This window comes from Trichoderma gamsii (genome assembly GCF_001481775.2).
Source record: "Trichoderma gamsii strain T6085 chromosome Unknown Scaffold_6.2, whole genome shotgun sequence".
Classification (NCBI taxonomy): Eukaryota; Fungi; Ascomycota; class Sordariomycetes; order Hypocreales; family Hypocreaceae; genus Trichoderma; species Trichoderma gamsii.
In genome coordinates, this window is record NW_020171343.1 from 865,362 (window position 1) to 884,932 (window position 19,571).

At 47.8% G+C, this 19,571-nt stretch overlaps 6 protein-coding genes across 6 annotated transcripts; 3 read left to right on the top strand and 3 right to left on the bottom strand.

The window, feature by feature from the left end:
- Positions 1-2,546: 2,546 nt before the first annotated feature.
- On the top strand, positions 2,547-4,151 carry TGAM01_v202575 (hypothetical protein; the record flags this gene model as incomplete). The annotated part of the gene is made up of 1 exon (XM_018805020.1): positions 2,547-4,151. The coding sequence occupies one exon, from the start codon at positions 2,547-2,549 to the stop codon at positions 4,149-4,151; it is 1,605 nt and encodes a 534-aa protein (XP_018661744.1).
- Positions 4,152-5,247: 1,096 nt separating this feature from the next.
- Positions 5,248-6,423, bottom strand: TGAM01_v202576 (hypothetical protein; the record flags this gene model as incomplete). Its single annotated transcript, XM_018805021.2, has 5 exons — positions 5,248-5,435; positions 5,503-5,730; positions 5,794-5,895; positions 5,949-6,264; positions 6,373-6,423. 5 exons carry the CDS (start codon positions 6,421-6,423, stop codon positions 5,248-5,250), a joined length of 885 nt encoding a protein of 294 aa, XP_018661745.2.
- Positions 6,424-8,771: 2,348 nt separating this feature from the next.
- TGAM01_v202577 (acetyltransferase) lies at positions 8,772-9,452 on the bottom strand (the record flags this gene model as incomplete). The annotated part of the gene is made up of 1 exon (XM_024549018.1): positions 8,772-9,452. One exon carries the CDS (start codon positions 9,450-9,452, stop codon positions 8,772-8,774), a length of 681 nt encoding a protein of 226 aa, XP_024406257.1.
- A 54-nt stretch (positions 9,453-9,506) lies between these two features.
- TGAM01_v202578 (hypothetical protein) lies at positions 9,507-10,490 on the top strand (the record flags this gene model as incomplete). Its single annotated transcript, XM_018805022.1, has 2 exons — positions 9,507-9,565; positions 10,094-10,490. 2 exons carry the CDS (start codon positions 9,507-9,509, stop codon positions 10,488-10,490), a joined length of 456 nt encoding a protein of 151 aa, XP_018661746.1.
- A 318-nt stretch (positions 10,491-10,808) lies between these two features.
- TGAM01_v202579 (hypothetical protein) lies at positions 10,809-11,842 on the bottom strand (the record flags this gene model as incomplete). The annotated part of the gene is made up of 3 exons (XM_018805023.1): positions 10,809-10,935; positions 10,995-11,405; positions 11,463-11,842. 3 exons carry the CDS (start codon positions 11,840-11,842, stop codon positions 10,809-10,811), a joined length of 918 nt encoding a protein of 305 aa, XP_018661747.1.
- Positions 11,843-17,876: 6,034 nt separating this feature from the next.
- On the top strand, positions 17,877-19,545 carry TGAM01_v202580 (hypothetical protein; the record flags this gene model as incomplete). Its single annotated transcript, XM_018805025.2, has 3 exons — positions 17,877-18,057; positions 18,138-19,329; positions 19,386-19,545. 3 exons carry the CDS (start codon positions 17,877-17,879, stop codon positions 19,543-19,545), a joined length of 1,533 nt encoding a protein of 510 aa, XP_018661749.2.
- Positions 19,546-19,571: the final 26 nt, after the last annotated feature.

Consider the following 19,571-nt stretch of genomic DNA (forward strand, 5'->3'; position numbering starts at 1 on the left):
AGAGGATGTTCCATATGAGACCCACCAAATATCTATATTGGTACAGAGAAACTTTCAAAGGTGAGAAAACGTTCTCATCTGTGAAGAAAATGTTTCAACAAGAACAGACTAGTCGTAATGTGAGCCGTGGTGGTGGCTACTTGATGCTGGAGCGGTTTCCTCAAGGACACCCTCTCGAGACGGCCCGATGCCGCCTACTTGATCGGTACAGAGATTTAACATTTAAAAAGATACTGTCGGATTATCAAAACAGTAAAAGAACTGCCTATTAATATATTATTACTTTACAGCGCTAAGCTGTCGTTAATTGCTTGCAGCCATCGCGCGGAACTAGCGGGCTATCCGGGCCATCGGGCAAAAGCCAAGCTAATTGCACCAACAGCTAGCAAATCATTTCGCTTCAAAAAGACGACGGCCTGATCCGCTAATGCTAGCTGCGATCTCGTAGTAGGTGGCTCATCTCAAGTACCTAAATGAAGAGTTTCTGGAGTCATTCATGGGCTAAAGTTACAATCGAACTGTGAGATGGTTCGCCTTGGCAAACAGAGAAGAGAACGCTATGAATGGCCGATATGGGAAAAAGATGCGAAAATACTAGACACTAGCCTTGTTTCTTTGTGGAAGAAGCTTCCGGAGGGAAACGATACCAGTATTCGGTTGAAGCTGCGGTGTATTGGTTGTAGTGACAATGAGCTCGAGGCTGGGCTATGCTGCGGTGGAGATGTTGTTGGCCATTACCAGATGAAACATGTGGGTTTCTCTACGTCTTTCAGCAGCCCGTCATCACTCGTGCGCTCGTTGTCTTCGTCTCCTCCGCAGCTCGGCCGAATGGTTATAAGAATGGAAATGTGAGGTAAAAATATCACAAATGGCTGAATGAGAGGCTGCAAGGATTCATTTAGACAGCGGCTGACTCAAAGGCGGCAAGAGTGGTGATGACTGGTCACTGATGCCAATTGAGCAGAGGCTTAATTGACATCTGACGTGAAATAGCTACACAGATGGATATATATTAGAGGTTGAATGAATTGCCTAAAGAGAATCAACAAGGTATCAAACATAGAGCTCGGATACGGCTTTCCGTTGGGCACGTCTTGTGAAACCGCAAACGCCGCCAAGCATCTCATCAAGGGGACAAAATACCCCACAGCACCGTCAAAGCTTCAATCGCTCAGCTCCATTCACCGTTTCATTTGGGCATCTGGTTCTGCGATTGGGTGCTTAGGGCTGCCAGGTGATGGGCGTTGCGGTGGCGGAGTCGACAAGACTCGTACTGAGCTGGCGCTACCTCAACGAATAGAACCTCATAAAGTGGCCCGAAAGCAGATTTTTTTTTTGTTCTTTTGCGGTTGGCTGAAAAGATAAATGTTGCAGCGAACGACTAGTACTGTAAAGTGTTGACTTGGTAAATTCGAGGATATAATACGCCCATATCGATGACGCGCTCCTACGGATAGTCCGCCACTATGCACGAGTTAACGAGCACTGACATCTATAAGTGGATGAAGAGCACGGACTTTTCTGTATCATTCAAATGTGAACTTGAAAAGAAAGGGTTTCTCTCGGGTAAACGACTGTTACTTGGCATCTTCACCTGCTCTTATGCCCTCCTCAAGCTCAGTGTCAATATTGTGTACGTACAACATGATACAAGATTGAACATGTGAACTGCTCGCTTCTGTCTTCCTTGTCCCGCGTTTCGCCTCTTTATAACATGCGTATCTTATTCTCGTTATTGTGTGGCACTTCCAGGCCGTCGCTGGCACACTCAACGCACAGGTGTTGCAATCGCCTTCTTGTGTCACAGTTCTAGACGTTTGGGTGTCATAGCCTCGCATCTATATCCACACCACGTGTTGAGCAGTAGCCAGAGCTTGCTCAATACGTAGTGATTTAAATATCTGCCTTGCCGAGTAGTGAATTGGTAGTAGCTCATTGCATGAGATATGTAGTACTCTGGCAAGGCGCTCCAAGGATGATCCTGGGTAATTAGTGGCCGGGTGCGGCAACCGGCAACGGCTGTGCAAATGCAACTCTTCTCAGCCTCTTGATTCTACTGCCAGTGCCTGATTCAAAGACATCCTTTGATACGTCTACCCGTGTCCTCAGCTCGTGACTTGTACTCGAGTTGGCTTGGCACCTTAGCCGCTAGGCATAGAACACACGACGTTGGTACTGGCGTTTCTTAATGGTATTTCCTTTCATCTCCGGGGGTGTGTATCCATCAAGATGTTTTACCCATTCATCTTATTTTTTCGTCTTTCTTTCACGGTTCAACGGCAAAGAGGTTGCTTGACGTCCTTGATCCACTGGGTGCTGGCATTGTGGCTCAAAGTATAAATGTCGATCATGGGCTTTCTAGAATCAAGTGTTTGTACACTCTTCGACTTTCGCTTCTTTACTCGACTCAAAACATTCCATGGCCGAAAAGACTCTTTCTTTTTCGCTTATGATACCCACATTTCTGAATCTTTTCTGATCACGTCGCTCTTTTCCATCTTTAGCCTATGGGCATATCTCAACTGCTTACGGCCAGCGGCATCAATATGCTTTTCATAAAAAGGACAGAAGCCCTATCATGGGCTCTGACCATTCCTAGCCTTATAAATGCCAACATACAAGTTCAGGCTTCTCCCTTAAAAAGCATCGTCAACCAAGATGGCGCAGTCACCTACCCCGGAGAGCATATCTCGTGGATGCCGTGTGGCGACGTCACCGGCCATCTCATGGAGTGCAGCTCCTTGAAGGTCCCAATAGATCAGTTTAATACGGCGAATCCGGGCAACAAGACGTTTAACCTCTCCGTGGTCCGCTTGCGTGGCAACAATACAAACAGCGATTCCAAGAACATCTTTTATAATCCAGGAGGCCCTGGCGCGAGTGCTGTAGGGTATTTGTATGAGGTTGGTTCTGACTTGATATCTATTGTCGGAGAAGGTTTCAACCTCATCGCCGTTGACCCCCGAGGCATCAACGGCTCTACCCCTCTTGGGTCTTGTTATGCGACGGAGGATGTCCGCGCGGCCATGTCCAAGGTCCCGTTGAACGACGTGGTAACCGACGCTCCTTTCTATGGCAGCTGGGCCCCCAATTTCGCCAAATCCTGCGCTCAGACTTCTGGAGAGTATGGCAAGTACATCAACACGCCTCAAGTGGCCGCGGACATGAACAGCGTCTTGGACGCCATTGGACAAGAAGATATGTGGTATTGGGGCCAGAGCTACGGCACGCTTCTGGGTCAGACATTCGCCGGCCTCTTCCCCAACCGCACCGGACGCATGGCAATTGACGGTGTTGTCGGTCAAAACGGGTGGTACAATGCAACTTTCCAAACGGATTACAAGGACGGCAAGAGAGTATTCTGGGGGTTTTGTGACGAGTGTATCAAGGCCGGCAAAGAAGCTTGCCCCTTGGCTGCTCTGGCAGACAATGCCGACGATCTTAACCAGGTCATCGAAAACTTTGGCAACAAAATCAAGGCCAACGAGATGGCCGTCTATGTCAACGCGACGGATTTCGGCAGCGTTGGCTATAACAATCTGTGGTACTCTGGCATCTCGCCTTCTCTTTATAAAGCCATCGCTTTCCAGCCCCTCGCAGTTATTCTCTCCGAGGCGATGCTGGGCAATGCCAGTCTAGCATACCAGGTATACGGAGGATCATCAATCATCAACGCAGCATTGCCGACAGACGAATCCATTTACTTTTACCGTCTGAATGATGGACTTTCAGGGCCAAAGTTCTGGCCACATGATAACGAAGGCATGATCAACGTGCTCGAGCCATTTTACGATGTCAATCCCCTCACGTATTCCGCCAACTCTTTCTATTGGGCCAAGGCGCGGTGGCAGATCCCGAAAACGCACAACTACGTTCCAAAGCAAGGAGTTAAGACGAAACATCCGCTACTGATCTTGTCCACACAGTATGACCCGGTCTGCTCATGGGACTCTGCCAATGCGGCATTGTCGGACTTTGCCGACTCGCGACTGGTTACGCTGGATGGCTATGGGCATTGCACATTCTACCAGCATTCCGACTGTGCCAATAACTACGTGAAGGCATATTTCGTCAACGGCACGATGCCTTCTCCGGGCGCGACTTGCCATGTAGGCAAAGATCAGTATTTCCCTCCTCTCCGTGCGACATAAGAGCCAAACAGCACAGCATGAAGCATTTGATGAGATGGAGTTTTTGATGGTTTGGCATGTATAAACAAAGATAATGGGGCAGAGTACATGTAGTCGGACTGATGTTGTATGGCGCTGGCTCTGATATCCTGTTTCTCCCCTTTCTCTCTTTTTTTTCTTCTTTTACTGGCGAAAATTGCCGAGGATATCTGTATGACATGATGACAAGCACATAATTAGTATTTCAATATTCCTTTTGACTCATATGATATATAAATACACCTCCCTGAATCTGATAGCTCTTCCACTTTCCACCTTTCGTTGTGTAAACGCATCATCTTCAAGGTTAAAGCCTCACAGCTTGTAAAAGCTCTTATACCTCTTCGTTAACACGACTGAAGTCTATATACTCTTCCTGACTTTTGATGGAGCCTGGCGAAGGTGGGCCGAGCTCGCAGTAAGCCTTGCAAGGATTGCACATGATAATGCATCTCTTGACAGCAGGATCGATGATGATGACGCGATTCTTACAATCCTGTTTACTGTTGCCATTGTTCGGATCCATACCATACCTGACAACTAGTCGATTGGGATCTTCGTTGGTGAAAGAATCCAAGCACAGAGGACCTTCTCTAAGGTACGTGCTGATCCAGAGGACGTGACCGCCATGCTGCTGCATCGCTTCGCTTTCGAGCTGGCCCAGATCTTCTGTTTTGCTAAGGCAGGTTGGGTCTGAGCATTGGCAAAGCATGACGGAGATTCGGAATGTACACATGATGCTTGTAGGATTATTAGTGCTTGATGCGTATTATAAGCCAGCCCTGTAGTATATTGTTCTCACTAGCATGTGGTTGGGTCGCTACGAGACAAGTTGATGTCATCTTTTTTTCCGTACTCTACTCCCTTTCACGAAGGAGGGGAGCCTTACTATATATAATCAGGCCGCCAGGGCGAGACGTTGTGAAACAGTGACAGTGAATAGAAGATACTCGATGACATTCATCTTGGCTTGTTTTCTGGCGTAATATTTTTCGGCTTCCAACATTGTGCTACTTTCGTGTCTTTGCATCCATTACAAGTAGCTATGCCAATGCGATTCAACCCCATTCATTGCCGTTTACGCAGTGATACCGGCTTCTTTCTCGATATCCTCCTTGCTCCAACTCCACTTGTTCTGCAATTCTTTGTCAAGAGAAGGTTCAATAGTCTCCTTGCTCCACCACTCTCCCCAGCTGGTCAAAAAGATCTCGTCGGGGTCGCTAGGGAAATCGGATCTGGTGAAGGCAGCAAGGATGCTTTGTGCTCCTAAGCAGACATATTAGCGCCTTTGGTGTGCCGACTGTCACTTTTCTTCTCAGGCTGAACAACGTACCTGTAGCAACTGGCTTTGCATCGGGCATATCCATGCTGAGCTGCAGCCCGCTGTTTCTACCGAGGCCAGTGCCAGGAATCAAGCCCGGTGAACAGGCCACGACGTCGCATTGACCGGCCAGCTCGCGGCGCCACCAATGGGCACCGAGGAGCTGCACAAATTTGGTGGCGGAATATACATTCATGAAATCCGCGCCGGAGCCACCCTTTAGCATTTCATCAAGGATGCCTGTGATTGGTGCCAGTGAGTATGAGACGAGCCGAAGAATGCGCGTGATAGAGATTCACTTACTAGGGTCGGTTATCCGGCGAATCGCTCCAGATGATACCACGACAATACGAGACTTTGATTCAATCAGCTTATCCTTTAGCAGATGCGTCAGATAGTGTTGCGCTGGATGTTTAATTAGCAATATGCTCATGACGGTGACTGTGACGAGCACCTACAGACATGGTTCACAACTAGCGACTGGCACCACCTCCATCCCCCGGGGCCAGGCTTCTCTGCGCCTTCAGAAATGGCTGCATTTAGGAGCAGGTAGTCGATCTTGTCGCCTCCAATCTTGTCCAACACCTGCTGCGAAAACGTCTTGACCGTCTTTAGGTCGGAGAGCTCTAGCGGCAAGACTGTCACCGCGTGGCCAGAGCGATCATATGCAAGAGAGTCATAGGCGGCAATAGTGCTCTGGGTGTTTCGAGCTCCCAAGAATATTTTGTAGGGTTGAGCTTTCTGAGAAAGGAGCTGTTTGATAGCTTCAAAGCCCTAGTAGTTGGTCAGATACATGGAGCTGTCTGGCATAATTGTATGAAGCGCGTAGCTCTAGCTTGCAAGCTATCATGATGCTAGTATTTTATAAATCTGTTTACTTACCAGACCTGAAGAGACGCCCGTGGCGACAACAGTTTTAGCAATTGATGCCATTTTGAAGTCTGGAGTGTATGGTATGGTGTCGTATGATGCTTGTTGAGAGAAAAGGGTCGCGTCAGGGTGATGAAAGAGAAGAATGTCGAGCACAGGCTTGGTTCAACTGAGACCGCCCCAAGCTAAATGCAGGTACCGGAATATATACCAGTTGCGGAGTACACCGAATTATAGTCTATATCCTCCAATCCACGCATCTACCGGTCTTTATTAGTTAACGCCGGCCTGTCGCTGCTTTCTTTCACCCAATTAATACCCCACTTAGGTGCGACTTCCGGATTATTGGGCGCATTTGGTCGCATCATGGATCTTTGGCATGTGTGATTTGTAATAACAATAGCGGAGGTTGCTAGGTGTGGAGCATGTGGTGAAAGCCTCATAATGAGCCTCACTTACAACATTGAACTCATGGTAGGTTTGAACCATAGAAAAGATATAATCATTAGTCCTAGACTCCTAGATATATGGAAAAGGCCAGAGGTGTGCGTGCTTCGACGATCAATTGATTCAGGTTGTCGCTCAAGCCGCTGAACTGTCTGGCTCATATGCTGCCCTCATCGACGCTTTCCATATATATTGCCCAATTAAAGTCAAAAAATCACAGTCTCTGCCTCATGCGAGATTGTTGAATCGATACCCGCAATTATTCAATGACTTATCATTCAGCTCGTTCAAGTCTTCATCGAGTGCCAGAATGTAAAATTACGTCCTTGTGCAAAGGGTAGGTTGCCTGATTTTTTGTTTACCGCCATAAGGATTGCGTATAGCGATTTCCAATCCTGTTTGGTGATAAAATCGACGAGCACTTTCAACCAGGGTAGAGCAAAGTCAATATTTACAACCTATCATTATCTTCGCAGCCAATTATATAAAGAAGATACACCTATTGGGCCTCGCTGCAAACTGTACTTGACCGTTGTATGTCAGAAAGAAATGCTTACGTGAAGGGCCAGCGCTTGATCTAGGAAATAGCGCTGGCTACTGCTATTCTAGGCTATATATTGTTATAAAAGCTAACTGCCCCAAGTTTTGTTAATTATTCCAGGCTTATTGATTCGGTGGTTATATTGTGGTGCCTTGGACGATCAGCATACCTCAGACTCTGGCGCTCTTTGTTTCGCCCTTTGCTGCATTAACTGCTCGTTGCTTTACCTTATGAGCCCTTAAAGCTTTCGAAGTTTTGACGAAGTGAGACAGACTGTTGCGAGGACACGAGCAGCGCCGCAATTGAGGAGCTGCTTTTGATTCAGAAACCTACATCTCAAGCAGCAGCCCCAAGCGACTGGGTAATCAGCCAGGTGAAACTTTCACTCGTCAACCTACCTCAACGCGGACACTAGTCTTTCATGATCCAGTTGGTCATTATGCACATTAATTTACTACTGGGTGTGAACAATACTCGCTACAGGCAATCTTTGGGCCAGCGACATGGCAGTGTTGACACAACCTCAGAGACCCAACACGATTTCGGGACTAGCGACTGGCGTATAGCAGGCTACCGAGGTCTCATATAGAAAGAAAGTCTCATGCCTATATTACGTATTACCGAACTTTGTAGCCTCTCTTAAATAAACAGTGTTATAGATGCTAACATAAAGTGTTTTCAGACCTATGGCAATTGATTGACCATATAATGATTAGTGCTTCTTTGAGTTTTATATGTACCTACCACTATGTTTAGTTTCAAATATAGAGTTCCTTTTATACACAACACTGGGTGAATATTAGCCAGTGACAGCAAGCAACCCCCAAACACTTAGATCGGACAATTTAACAAGTATTCAACTGTCTAAACCCACATATGCGGATGCAACCGGCAAAGTGAAGCCGCGTAAGCAAGAAAGTACTCGAATTGCGAGTAGTACGGTCGAAGGAAATATGCCCATTGTTGCTACGTAGTCGCCTCCCACTCTTACAAGTGAAAGCCAACACGATACATTTTTTGGACATGAATGGCAACATTTTGATTCATTGCCCAGACTTCTCAATGCATCATGATTCTATTGGACCTAAAACAAGCGCATTGGAAGAGAAGTCACACTTTGTTCGCGATGTGTCCCAGATGGCTCGCCCGTGTGGTGAGTGCATAGGGTCAATCTAAAATATCAGGCAAAGTACCTTTGACATAGCCTCCCAGGACTTCAGGCCGAGGCCTGGTTACAGTGCCGAGTTTATTGCTGCCAGGTAGATCGGACGAACAGCTGACGCCACAGAACGGTGTTCGTCCTAGGCTAGGTTAAGAGCTCAGAACGGTTCAGTTTAGATGTTATTGTATATTGTCTTACAAATCAAGTATACAAAATGCATCTGAATATCTATGTCCGCTACGTGACCACACCTCGCGGTCGCTAGCTGCAGAACAAGTTGTTTTTCAAAAGCCTTACAATTCCCGCTGCTAAGGTCGTCCTTAGCCACTGATAGAGATCCGTCTGACCATGTGGACGGTTTTTCTGGCATTGTCCCTCTATACCACCCCATTGCTCGAGGTGAAATTGCTTCTCGCCCACTTCTTCCCATCCAAGACGCCGGTATAAAGTGAGTCCCGAAGGTGAAGCGTCAAGCCAGCATACAACAGCAGCATTCTGTTGCTTGTGATTATTATGCATGAGTTCAGCCGTAATATCGGCTGTCATGAATTCAATTAGTTTGGTACCAATTCCACGCCCTTGAAAGCTGGGTTCAACCACAAGATTCGCAAGGTATGCATGAGGCTCGCCATTGGTCGACTGCAGCCGAGCCTCGGTCAGCGTCTGAAAGTAGTGAAGACAGAGCGGCTCGTTAGCACCTAACGGAACTTCGTTGGACGATTTTGGCCGTGGATATCGTTCCGAGTCTGTGAGAGATGCCCCATAGATGTTATACACGGCGGCCCCAACGATTAGTTCTGATATTGCGCCCTCTTGAGACACTTCTGAAGTGACAGCCTTGATGTAGCGTGCAGTAGGATCTGATTTCCAGACAAGCTTTTGTCTATCGCCTTTTGATTTCTGAAGGATCTTTGGGGACAGTGAAGAAACTGTAGGGAACATCAGCCGTAACAACGGCGAGGACTTTCCGTATGCTCTCTCCTCAATGACAACCACATGATCCAAATCACGTTGCTGGCAATCGGCTCCACGTTGATTGCCGACATTGCCTCTGCGTACGTATGAAACCGTTCACTCTCTTTCGAGTATCAGCACGTAATTCAGGTAAGAGTTTAAGTATGTGACTTGAGACCTGATGATACTGAGGCGTAATTCAAGGAGAATCTTTGAAGGAGGAAGATTGCAGAACTGATGAAACCTTGCGGAGGGGGTATATTAGGCCCGACATCTGTGGGGCAGGCTAGTGATCTGTAACCCAACCGTTCATACATGTATGATGTATCTAGCGAAGCCTGCAAAGGCGTGAACAATAAGCTATAGCGGCGATTATTGAGTTATCTAAGAGAATGTATTCGCTTGTTTATAGATCAAAGCCAAAGGATGACAAACTCTCTATCCAGTTTGCATATAAATAGTAGTTTTTAATCCTGAATATTCTACTTTCTACAGCTTCCATAGAGTCAACCACATGTCAACTCATCGCTATCACCAAACCTCCTTTGTTACTGCTCTATAAGTTATATCATTTCGGAACAAAACCCTACAGACCTAGAGACTAATGTGTCGAGCGCTTTCCCTTTCAGCCTCCAATATGTCAAGATTCTTGGCGCGGACATGGCGTATCTTGACACCGACGACCCTTCAGACAAGGCTTCTGGCTTGACAGCCGTATTCATTCACGGCAATCCCACCTCGTCCTATCTATGGCGTAACATCATCCCCCATGTCAGCGACCAAGTTCGATGTGTGGCGCCAGATCTTATTGGGATGGGTGCGTCATCCAAGCCAGATATCAAGTACAAGTTTGTGGAACACGCCAACTACCTTGATAACTTCTTGGATGTTATTGTCCCCAGCGGAAAGATCGTTCTGCTCATTCAGGATTGGGGTTCCGCGCTCGGCTTTGACTGGGCTTTCCGTCACCAGAATCGCGTTGCTGGCCTTGCTTTCATGGAATTTATACTTGGCAGCCGTTTTTAGGGAATAGATGCTTACGTGTGTAATTTGTATTCAGGTTTTGACTTAATGTCCATGGAGCGATAATAACGACATTTACTGATACAAATGACGAGATCACGAAGGTCGGTTATGACATCTTCAACAACTTCTTTCTCTTCTTATTATTCATTTCTGACTCTATTTTCACCCTGAGGTATTACAAAGTTGATTTAGAAGCACACTATCTTAAATCTCTTGCTGCCCGACCATTAAACATATGTTGTATTACTCCTCTAAGCGGCATAATATTATATAACTTAATCCCCCATTGCTTTCAAGTTATGTAGCTTGCATGAATTTCTACACCTTTGAGTCTGAATTATCAGGCTCCTCAAACATCGGAAGAGAGTGAGCCTTTGCTTCGTTTCGGCCGAAAATAAAGCCAGGATGCCCAATGCAGAGGCAAAAACTGGCTATGATAACGAGCCTAAAGCAAATATTAGCATCAATGTGCCACATTGGAAAGATAGCATTTAGTATACTTACACTCCTTCAAGACCGATAAACAACCCTTGGTCTGTGATCAGATTGGAATGTACGTATCCTTTGCTAAGCTCATAGCAGCGGTATACGCATCGAACCCAGATTAAGAGGATCGCGGCACCCAAGAAGCCGAAGAATACGCGCATTCTCGTACCTAAGGGAGACTCAGGCTTCTTTCGGACATAGAGAGCCAGATAATCAATAAAGAGGACACTGAAAAAGAACAGGCCTCCTACTTGAAGCCCCAGACCTGTCATAGCAACATCAACGCCAGTTGAACTATTTCCAGAAGACACAACAGATAGAGCTCCTCCGGCAGCTTGTAGGATGAGGCAGATTATATCTATGGGGAGGAAAATCCAATAAAAGAGCTCGGGCTTGATACGTGAAATTTCGGGAGCCAAGTAGTTGATGCTAAGTGGAACGTCAGCTAAGGGTTGGTGCAGGTCTGGCCGACGGAAGTAAACTCACGTCTTGGACAAGGTAATGTATATTCCAGCAGTATAGAATACAGGAGCGGTGGTGATGAGGACGATCTGATCCATGAAGCCGCCAAACGAGAAAGGATTGTTGTAGAGAATAAGGCGACCGGCATAGCCTCCAATCTCGACTAAGCTACCAAGTATCATGAGGGCCATAAAGTTCCACTGACGCCAGCGGATGCCAAGAATAACGTGGACGAAGATTGAAACGCCAAAGAGAGCGACAAAGGTTGCGTTGGCGGGAACTGAAGGGCGATATTTGTAGACGCTGTATTCGATAGGACAGAGATCAAGCGTGCAATTGGCGTGAGGGCCAAATGTAATCAAATCGCCAGGGCTTCCAGGCGGTCCTGGAATTGTTGTCGACATGATGAAAGAAACTGACACGAAACTTGATAATTGTAGCTTATAGTTTTGGTGGAGGATGCAAAGGGAATGGGAGAAATTGGCGATATTCTAACTTTTGAACACGTCGGGAAATTTGTAGAAAATACACAAATCGAGAGAAGAGCTGGATGGCGTCCGAGGAGACAGCTAGGAAGGGCAAAAGAGATGCGTTCCGTTTGGATTTAATTACAATATATGTCTCCAGCCCCTTATCGGTCGCGCACCGGAGTGACGGCTGAATAGAAAGACTCAGTTACAAACCCTAAGCTGGTGATGGGGGCTTTTATCACTTAATAATCATTGTAAGGTACTAAAAGAAATAATCTATAGCTCATCATATCGTTTTAGGGCAATGGACTTCCTAAAGTAGTCTGTTCGTGCTCGCATTCGCCAAATATGAACGTGTCAAGTCACTCCGGGCGCCCTGAGCGGCCAGTCGGAGCAACTTTGCCGCCATCGTAGATTTACCGCAGCGCAAACTTCTTAGAAAGCAGAGCAAGGCAGCCGGCGGGGGAAAAAAAAATATCGTCATCAGGCTGCAGCCTGATCTATAAATGCCGTTTAATTTCGCCCATACTCAGAAATTGCGATGTTGCTCAATGGATACGATGTTGCAGCAAACTTTGTTGAGCTGAGATTCTACCCAACTCTTCTGTTTTCCTGCCCAGCAACTCTCAATTGAACGGAGCACGGAGTAACAAAGTTTTAAAGCCCTCTGGATTTTTTTTTGGCTGCCCAAGTGGGTCAAGCCGATGATTGAAGACTGGCCTTTCGTGTTTTATTAGACTTGCGGCCGCATAGCCGTGTTAGTGTATGAACGGCATATTTGCAAGGTGTCAACTCTATATCAGCTCGTGAGCGCCACGAATCTTTTGGCTTCGTTGAAGCAGAACTGACAATGCGCTATGGATGATGGCAACCTATGGTCAACTGGCCTGTCAACCCTTGCGCAGATCTGAATTGGTCTTCATGGCGGTATTTGTAACTATGCGGTCGACCAAGATATCTCATCCGAGTTCTGGTTTTACGTAGAAAAGCTCATTCTGCTCTTTATGACGCAAGCTGTGTATGGCTAAGGGTGAAGACGCCAAGTGTTTGCAGGTTAACAGTAGTAATTATTCCACGTAGCTATTTCGAAACTAGTCCGCGCCTCTTACGGAAGAGAAGCTGTTTGTTCTGTCAATTTGTGTTAGTACGCAACAATCTCAGACTAGCAGATTCATGGCGGAAAGGGTTTGGAATCAATCTTCTTATTCATTCTATGAGTTCGGGTGCTCTAAGCACCTGGGTCGAGGACAACGGCTCACTGATAGGACGAAGGGACCAGCTAAAAGGATTTTTTTCGAGCTCGCTACTGCTTCCTTTGCTCAAAGATATTTTTAAAGTTGGAAGCATGAAACATTATGCAAAAGATTAAGTGCTTTGCCACCGTTGTAGTCGTCTACCAGCTCGTTATTGCTTGGGAAAATGGTAGGTCAGCCTTTCAGATCTAGATTCAATGCCTATACTCTAAGGCAATTTTTTTTGGTGTTAGGGCTCCAAGAAATGAAAATCATAAATATTAGCTCATAGAGGTAATATGATCTCAGTATTTCAGTTGTAGCAGCTAGATATCGGTACCTCCTCTATGTTTTGAAGATCTATCAATACAATTCAGCTAAAAGAGGGCCGTGAAACGCATTGCTGCCTCAATACTATCTTCCTTACATGCCAGGGCCTTCACCACGAGGCCCCACAGCAGCTATCAGCTTCATACTAGTATCAGTGATCTATCTTTAGTAGTGGAGGCTCAGCAATGTGGATTTCACGTCGCATGAAAGAAGGCGGGCGTCCTGGACCTGCGAAACACTTATACCGATTCGCTCGGCTCTTTTTGAAACACCTCTGCTGTTAGAGAGATGTGATCAGCACATCTCTCACTAGGACCTCTTGATTGCTTACTCATAATTATTTAGCCAATAAGCACTATTCGTCGATCTGTTCCAAGACGGCTCCATTCAAGACATATTAAACAAGTATTAGATACATGGTATTACATTACCAGGAGGCACTGGGGGGAAGCGGAAAGCTTACGTTAACATCCGTGGCAACAGTATGCATAGGCAGTGATGGAGACCAGGCTTACAATATGCGCCCACCAGTAACACGCAGAAATACGAGTTCGGTTGTGTAGTACGGAGTTATGTCCTACTCTGAAGAAGTTGCCCGATTCAGTTATGGTACTTGTCGGGAAGTTCCAGGGATCTGCCAACACCCCGTACCCATGTATATGTTGCTTACCCATGTATATGTTGCTTCACATAATCGGACATGTTTATTTCTTCACGCAAAGCCTAAAAGACAATGTTTTTCCCGGTCTGCAACGGAGTACATCCTCGGCATATGAATCTGCCTCCTTGTGACATGCTTTGATTCGTAATCATACGACTTTTCTGGTGTGGGCGCCCAGTATCGTGTGACGACGGTTTGGGGCCGTCAGGCTCTGCGACGCACTGTTTATGAAAATTCTTCCCATTCTGTAATGCTAGCTACATGTAGTTTCAGCGTTTTGTTAGGTGAATGATACATAATATCGCAGATAAAGCAGAGGGGTCTGTAATGGCGGTAAGTAGATATGAGCCGGAGCAACGTCGGCATGCATGCAGCGTCTTCTCGACCCTTCTACGAACGTACTTGTAAACCGAGATCGACTTGTTTGATCTGGCGATCCACGGATTTCGAGCAGCGCTAGCCTTTCCGCTCCGCTAGCGTGGCGAGTTCTGATCAGGGGGCGGTACATGTACAGTTTAGCATCAATTCTCTGCCGAAAATGGGCCTCGGCACCCGTTGCTGCGTTTGGGAAATCTCTGTTGGGCACTGCGTCGCATTTACTGTAGGCTCCATTCCGGATGAGAAATAGCTGACATAGCCTTCGTATACCATTCGCGTGAGTATCTTGTTTGAGGGTTAGGGGCTATTTGATGGTACTTTGTACCTTGAATCCTAGCGATCATGAAGCTGTATGTGTATACGCTTGTCTGTCTCGTATGGAATGCTACATGTACGGATCAAGAACAAATGATGCTGTGCAGCAGCAAGCGGGAAAACGACAAAGTAAAAAAAACAAGGAATCTTACAACTGCAAGCGCATAATAATAGTCTTATAACTGTTCACACTGTTACTCTACTGCTTTTACTGCCTCTGCTGCATCTACGCATCTTATTGGGAATGACTTTCTAGTTGTTGTATTATAAATTGTATGCACATTGCGCGCCTCTGTTTCTTGTCTCGTCCTTGGGCAGCCAATAGTGAAGCAGCTTCTGCCCATACTGAATTGAATTTGGCAACCAACTTAAAGTGCACTCAAAATCTGTCTGTACATGTATCCAGGATTACAAATCGCCCAGCAGATCTTGCGCTAGCGAGTCAAAAATCGCAAGTGGAATCGGAAAATTGCCTGCATCTGTCTCTTCACCGAGACTATTTTTTTTCTATTTTGCCTTTCTTCCCTTTCCCTCTGCTTCTCTTTTCTTATCTAGTCTCGGACTAGCTGTTTATCCTGCTGCCTTCCTCCATGGAACACCGAAAACCACCTCGGCAACTTGCGTCTCTCCATAATTATGCACAGGCGGGCTCTAACCTCATCCACCCAGCCCTGGATCTGAAGTTCCCAGCGGCCGGGCTCTTTTCTAAAAAGAGGGCTCGGCCGGCCGGCCGATAGTCAGAGATGCATATAGAGCTGAGCGGAGCTGCAAGACACGGCGAGAGCGAACTCCGCGCCGGAGGAATATCCCTATTGCGAAATGGGGGGGCCTAGTGGCTTTGTGGGGAGCCGTAGTTGTAGTTTACGTAGCCTGGAAGAGAGCCGTTTGCCATAGCATTAGCAGTTTTTGACGTCTTCGATCTGTATTACGGCTCCGACCTGCGGCTCCGAATCGTCGTAGTGGCGGCTCAACAGCAGCCCCCTGCGGGCCACCATGTGTGCAACGCTGATGGAGAAGTTTCCCACTCGGGCCACTTGCTTGCACCTCAACTCTCACTGACACGGAGTTCAGTCGACGGTACGACACGATGCATGCGGGTCTGCGGAATCTCCATGCTGCTGCTGTTTCAGAGACCGGCCGTCCTAGTGGAATGGAGCAAACAGCCGTTTTGAGTGTGTCGCCGCCACCAGCGTCGACGTCCAGCTAAACTGCTTAGCCGGATCGGCCTCCCTGACTGGGACAGACTAGAGTATCGACGATATACGGGTATAAAGACGGCGGTGACGCCAGTTTTCGAGAGCTGTTTGAAATAGTCTCAAGATCTGTATCTAAATTACCTATACCTACTTCTTCATTAGCGGTTTGTTATTTTCCACGTCAAATCACCACACATCACATTCGCCATGGCTGTTGAAAACCTTTCCATTGTCCTGGCCGAGCGCCCTACCGGTGAAATCATTCCCGGCACCACCTTTACCCAGAAGATCTCGCCTGCTCCCACATCGGCCGACCTTAAGGATGGAGAGATTCTGGTCGAGGCCCTCTACCTGTCTTTGGACCCTGCCATGCGTGGGTGGTTGAACGGTAATTACTCCTGACAAATTCTGCTGTTGAAATCAGTGTGGCTGATATCTTCTAGATGTTCGATCTTACGTCCCTCCCGTCCAGATCGGCGAGATCATGCGCGGCGCGTCCGTGTGCCGTGTCATTGCCTCCAAGAGCAAGCAGGCTGCTGCTGGCGACTACGTCTGCGGCTTCACTGGCTGGACTCAGTACGCTATTCTGCGCGATGGTGCCTTTGAGCCCTCTTCCAACTACCCCGGCCTGAAGGAGCCCAAGGACATGCTCTCAGTCCTGGGCATGACCGGCCTCACTGCCTGGGCCGGCATGACCAAGATTGGCGAGCCCAAGGCTGGCGAGACGGTCGTGGTCTCTGGCGCCGCCGGTGCTACGGGCAGCATTGCCGGCCAGATTGCCAAAATCAACGGCTCCCGCGTTATTGGCCTTGCGGGCAGCGCCGACAAGTGCAAGTGGCTGGTCGAGGAGCTCGGCTTCGACGTTGCGCTGAACTACAAGGACGCCGACTTCAAGGAGAAGTTCAAGGAGGCCACGCCCAACTACATCGACGTCTACTTTGACAACGTCGGCGGCGAGATCCTCGACATGTGCCTTGCCCGCGCCAAGGAGCACGCCCGCTTCGTCATGTGCGGCGGCATCAGCCAGTACAACAGCTCCAAGCCCCAGGGCCCGGCCAACATCTCCCGCGTCATCACCATGCGCATCAAGATGCAGGGCTTCATCGTCTTCGACTACGCCAAGGAGTACGGCGTCGCCCGCAAGCAGCTCGCCCAGTGGGTGTCCGAGGGCAAGATCAAGAAGACGGAGCACATCCTGACCGGCGGCCTCAAGGTTGCCGAGCAGGGCCTGGTCGACCTGTACAAGGGCTCAAACACCGGCAAGCTCTTGGTCGAAGTCAAGAGCCCCAACGAGACCCCCTCAAAGCTGTAAATCCAACAAAGGAGGAAAGGAAAAAAAAAAAACTTGAACAAAAACAAAAATACCCCCGAGATATCATGAGTTCAATGACAATGGACTAGAATTGTACATAGTTTATGGTTTGCATGGCATGGACGCGTTGGCGGAAACGAATAAATTTTCTACCTATTTTCATATATTCCTGTGGCTGTTTTCGCGAGTTTCTAGTGATTGAGCTTTTTTTTCCCAACGGTTTTTTGATTATCGAGTTGAAGCTGGTCCACACCACCCGCCTCTAACCGATCCATACCTCTGCCAGCCGCCAATTACAGTTGCCATCGCCAAGCTTAGCTCTTTTTCTTCCATGTCACTCACACGCAATCGAGCTTAGCTACCCATGGCCGTTAATTATCGCGCCGGCAATCGGACACTAGGCACTTAATCTTAGAGCTCAAAGCTTTTGAAAACTCGATGGATTCAATTTTTTCTCTCTCGTCCTTTCTTTAGGAGTTGCTGGCGTTTGGGTGATTCTTCCTTGCGCTGTATTCCAAACGAGCCAAATACATAGTTTAAGCTCATGCTTGCAAGCTCGCTTCCTCTGCCAACCATGGATAACGACATATCAAACCGGAGACCGCTTGACAAGGATGATGCGGTGGCAATGGTCGGCGAGGTGCAACATGCCATTGATCCCGTTGTGGAAGCGAGAGCTGTGAGGAAAATTGACTGGTTCTTGATTCCGGCCATGATTTGCGGATGTCAGTTTTCTTCCATTTCGACCTATAGAGAGGATTGGCTTTGATGCTGGAAACGTGCTGACGTGATTTTGCGTACACAGATGGCCTCGTCTACTACGACAAGGCGATTCTCGGCTCAGCAGCCCTCTTTGGCATGACGGCAGACCTTCACCTCAGCGTGGTTGACAACTCAACTGTCCCTCCTACAGTCGACACCAGACGTCTCAGCTGGGCTACCTCAATCTTCTACTTTGGTATGCTGGGAGGCCTGTACCCCATGACGTTTGCGCTACAGCGTTTCGACATGGGAAGAGTCCTCGGTGCCGTTGTCATCCTCTGGTCCGCTATCTGCATGCTCACTGCGGCCGTGACTTCTTGGCAAGGCCTATTTGTTCAGCGATTCTTTCTGGGGTTTGTGGAAAGCATCATCCCGACGGGGTTCATGTGCATCATCTCAGGCTATTACACGCAGTCTGAGCAGTCGCTGAGGCAGAGCTGGTGGTTTAGCAGCACCGGCCTGTTTACCATCATTGGCGGAGCGCTCAACTATGGATTTGCTCAGATCACGGGAGGAGGACTGAAGAGATGGCAGTACATATACTTGCTGGCTGGGTCATTGACCTTTCTCTTTGGCCTCTTCTGCTTCGCGCTGCCAAACTCTCCGGTATCAGCCTGGTTTTTGACCAATGAAGAGCGGTTTGCAGCCGTGGAAAGACTGCGGCACGGCCAGACGGGAGTGCGATGCACAAAGTTCAAGTCATCCCAGCTGAGAGAAGCAGTTCTAGACGTCAAGGTCTGGCTAATCGCCATCATGATGGCGTCTGCATACACAGTCAACGGCGCTGTGAGTGGCTTCGGGCCGCTCATTGTATCGACATTCGGCTGGGATACGGTCGAGTCCATTGTTTTCCAGTTCCCTCTCGGCGCGCTGTGCTTCATTGTGATCCTAGCAACAGGCTACCTTGGCTCCAAGTTCAGCAACATCCGTATCTTCATGCTTATTTTTACCTGCTTACCTGTCATCGCCGGTTGCGCCATGATCTGGAAAAGCACCTGGAGCTACCATGCTGCCTTGCCTGTTGTAGGATATTCCATCACGGGATTCTTTGGCGGAACGGTCAGCCTCATCATCACCATTGGAATGTCGAATGTTGCGGGATACACGAAGAAGAGCTTCATGGCCGCCACCATATTCGTGGCCTACTGCGTTGGCAATATCGTCGGGCCACAGCTGATCTGGTCGCAGACCAAGAGCAGACACTATCCCGCCCTCTGGCTGGGTCTGATTATTTGGTATGATTATTTCGCCAATTTGACAGCATTCGAGATTGCTAATTTGTGTATGCTAGCTACATCATCTGTATTGTCGCATCTACGACGCTGTACTTTGTGCTACGAGCCGAAAACAAGAAGAAAATGGCTTTGCCGGAAGACGAGACCGAGCGAGCAAAGCTTGCATTTCAAGATCTAACCGACAAAGAAAACCCATACTTTCGCTACGTTTACTAGCATAGAATTAGATGGGAATTTGGTCG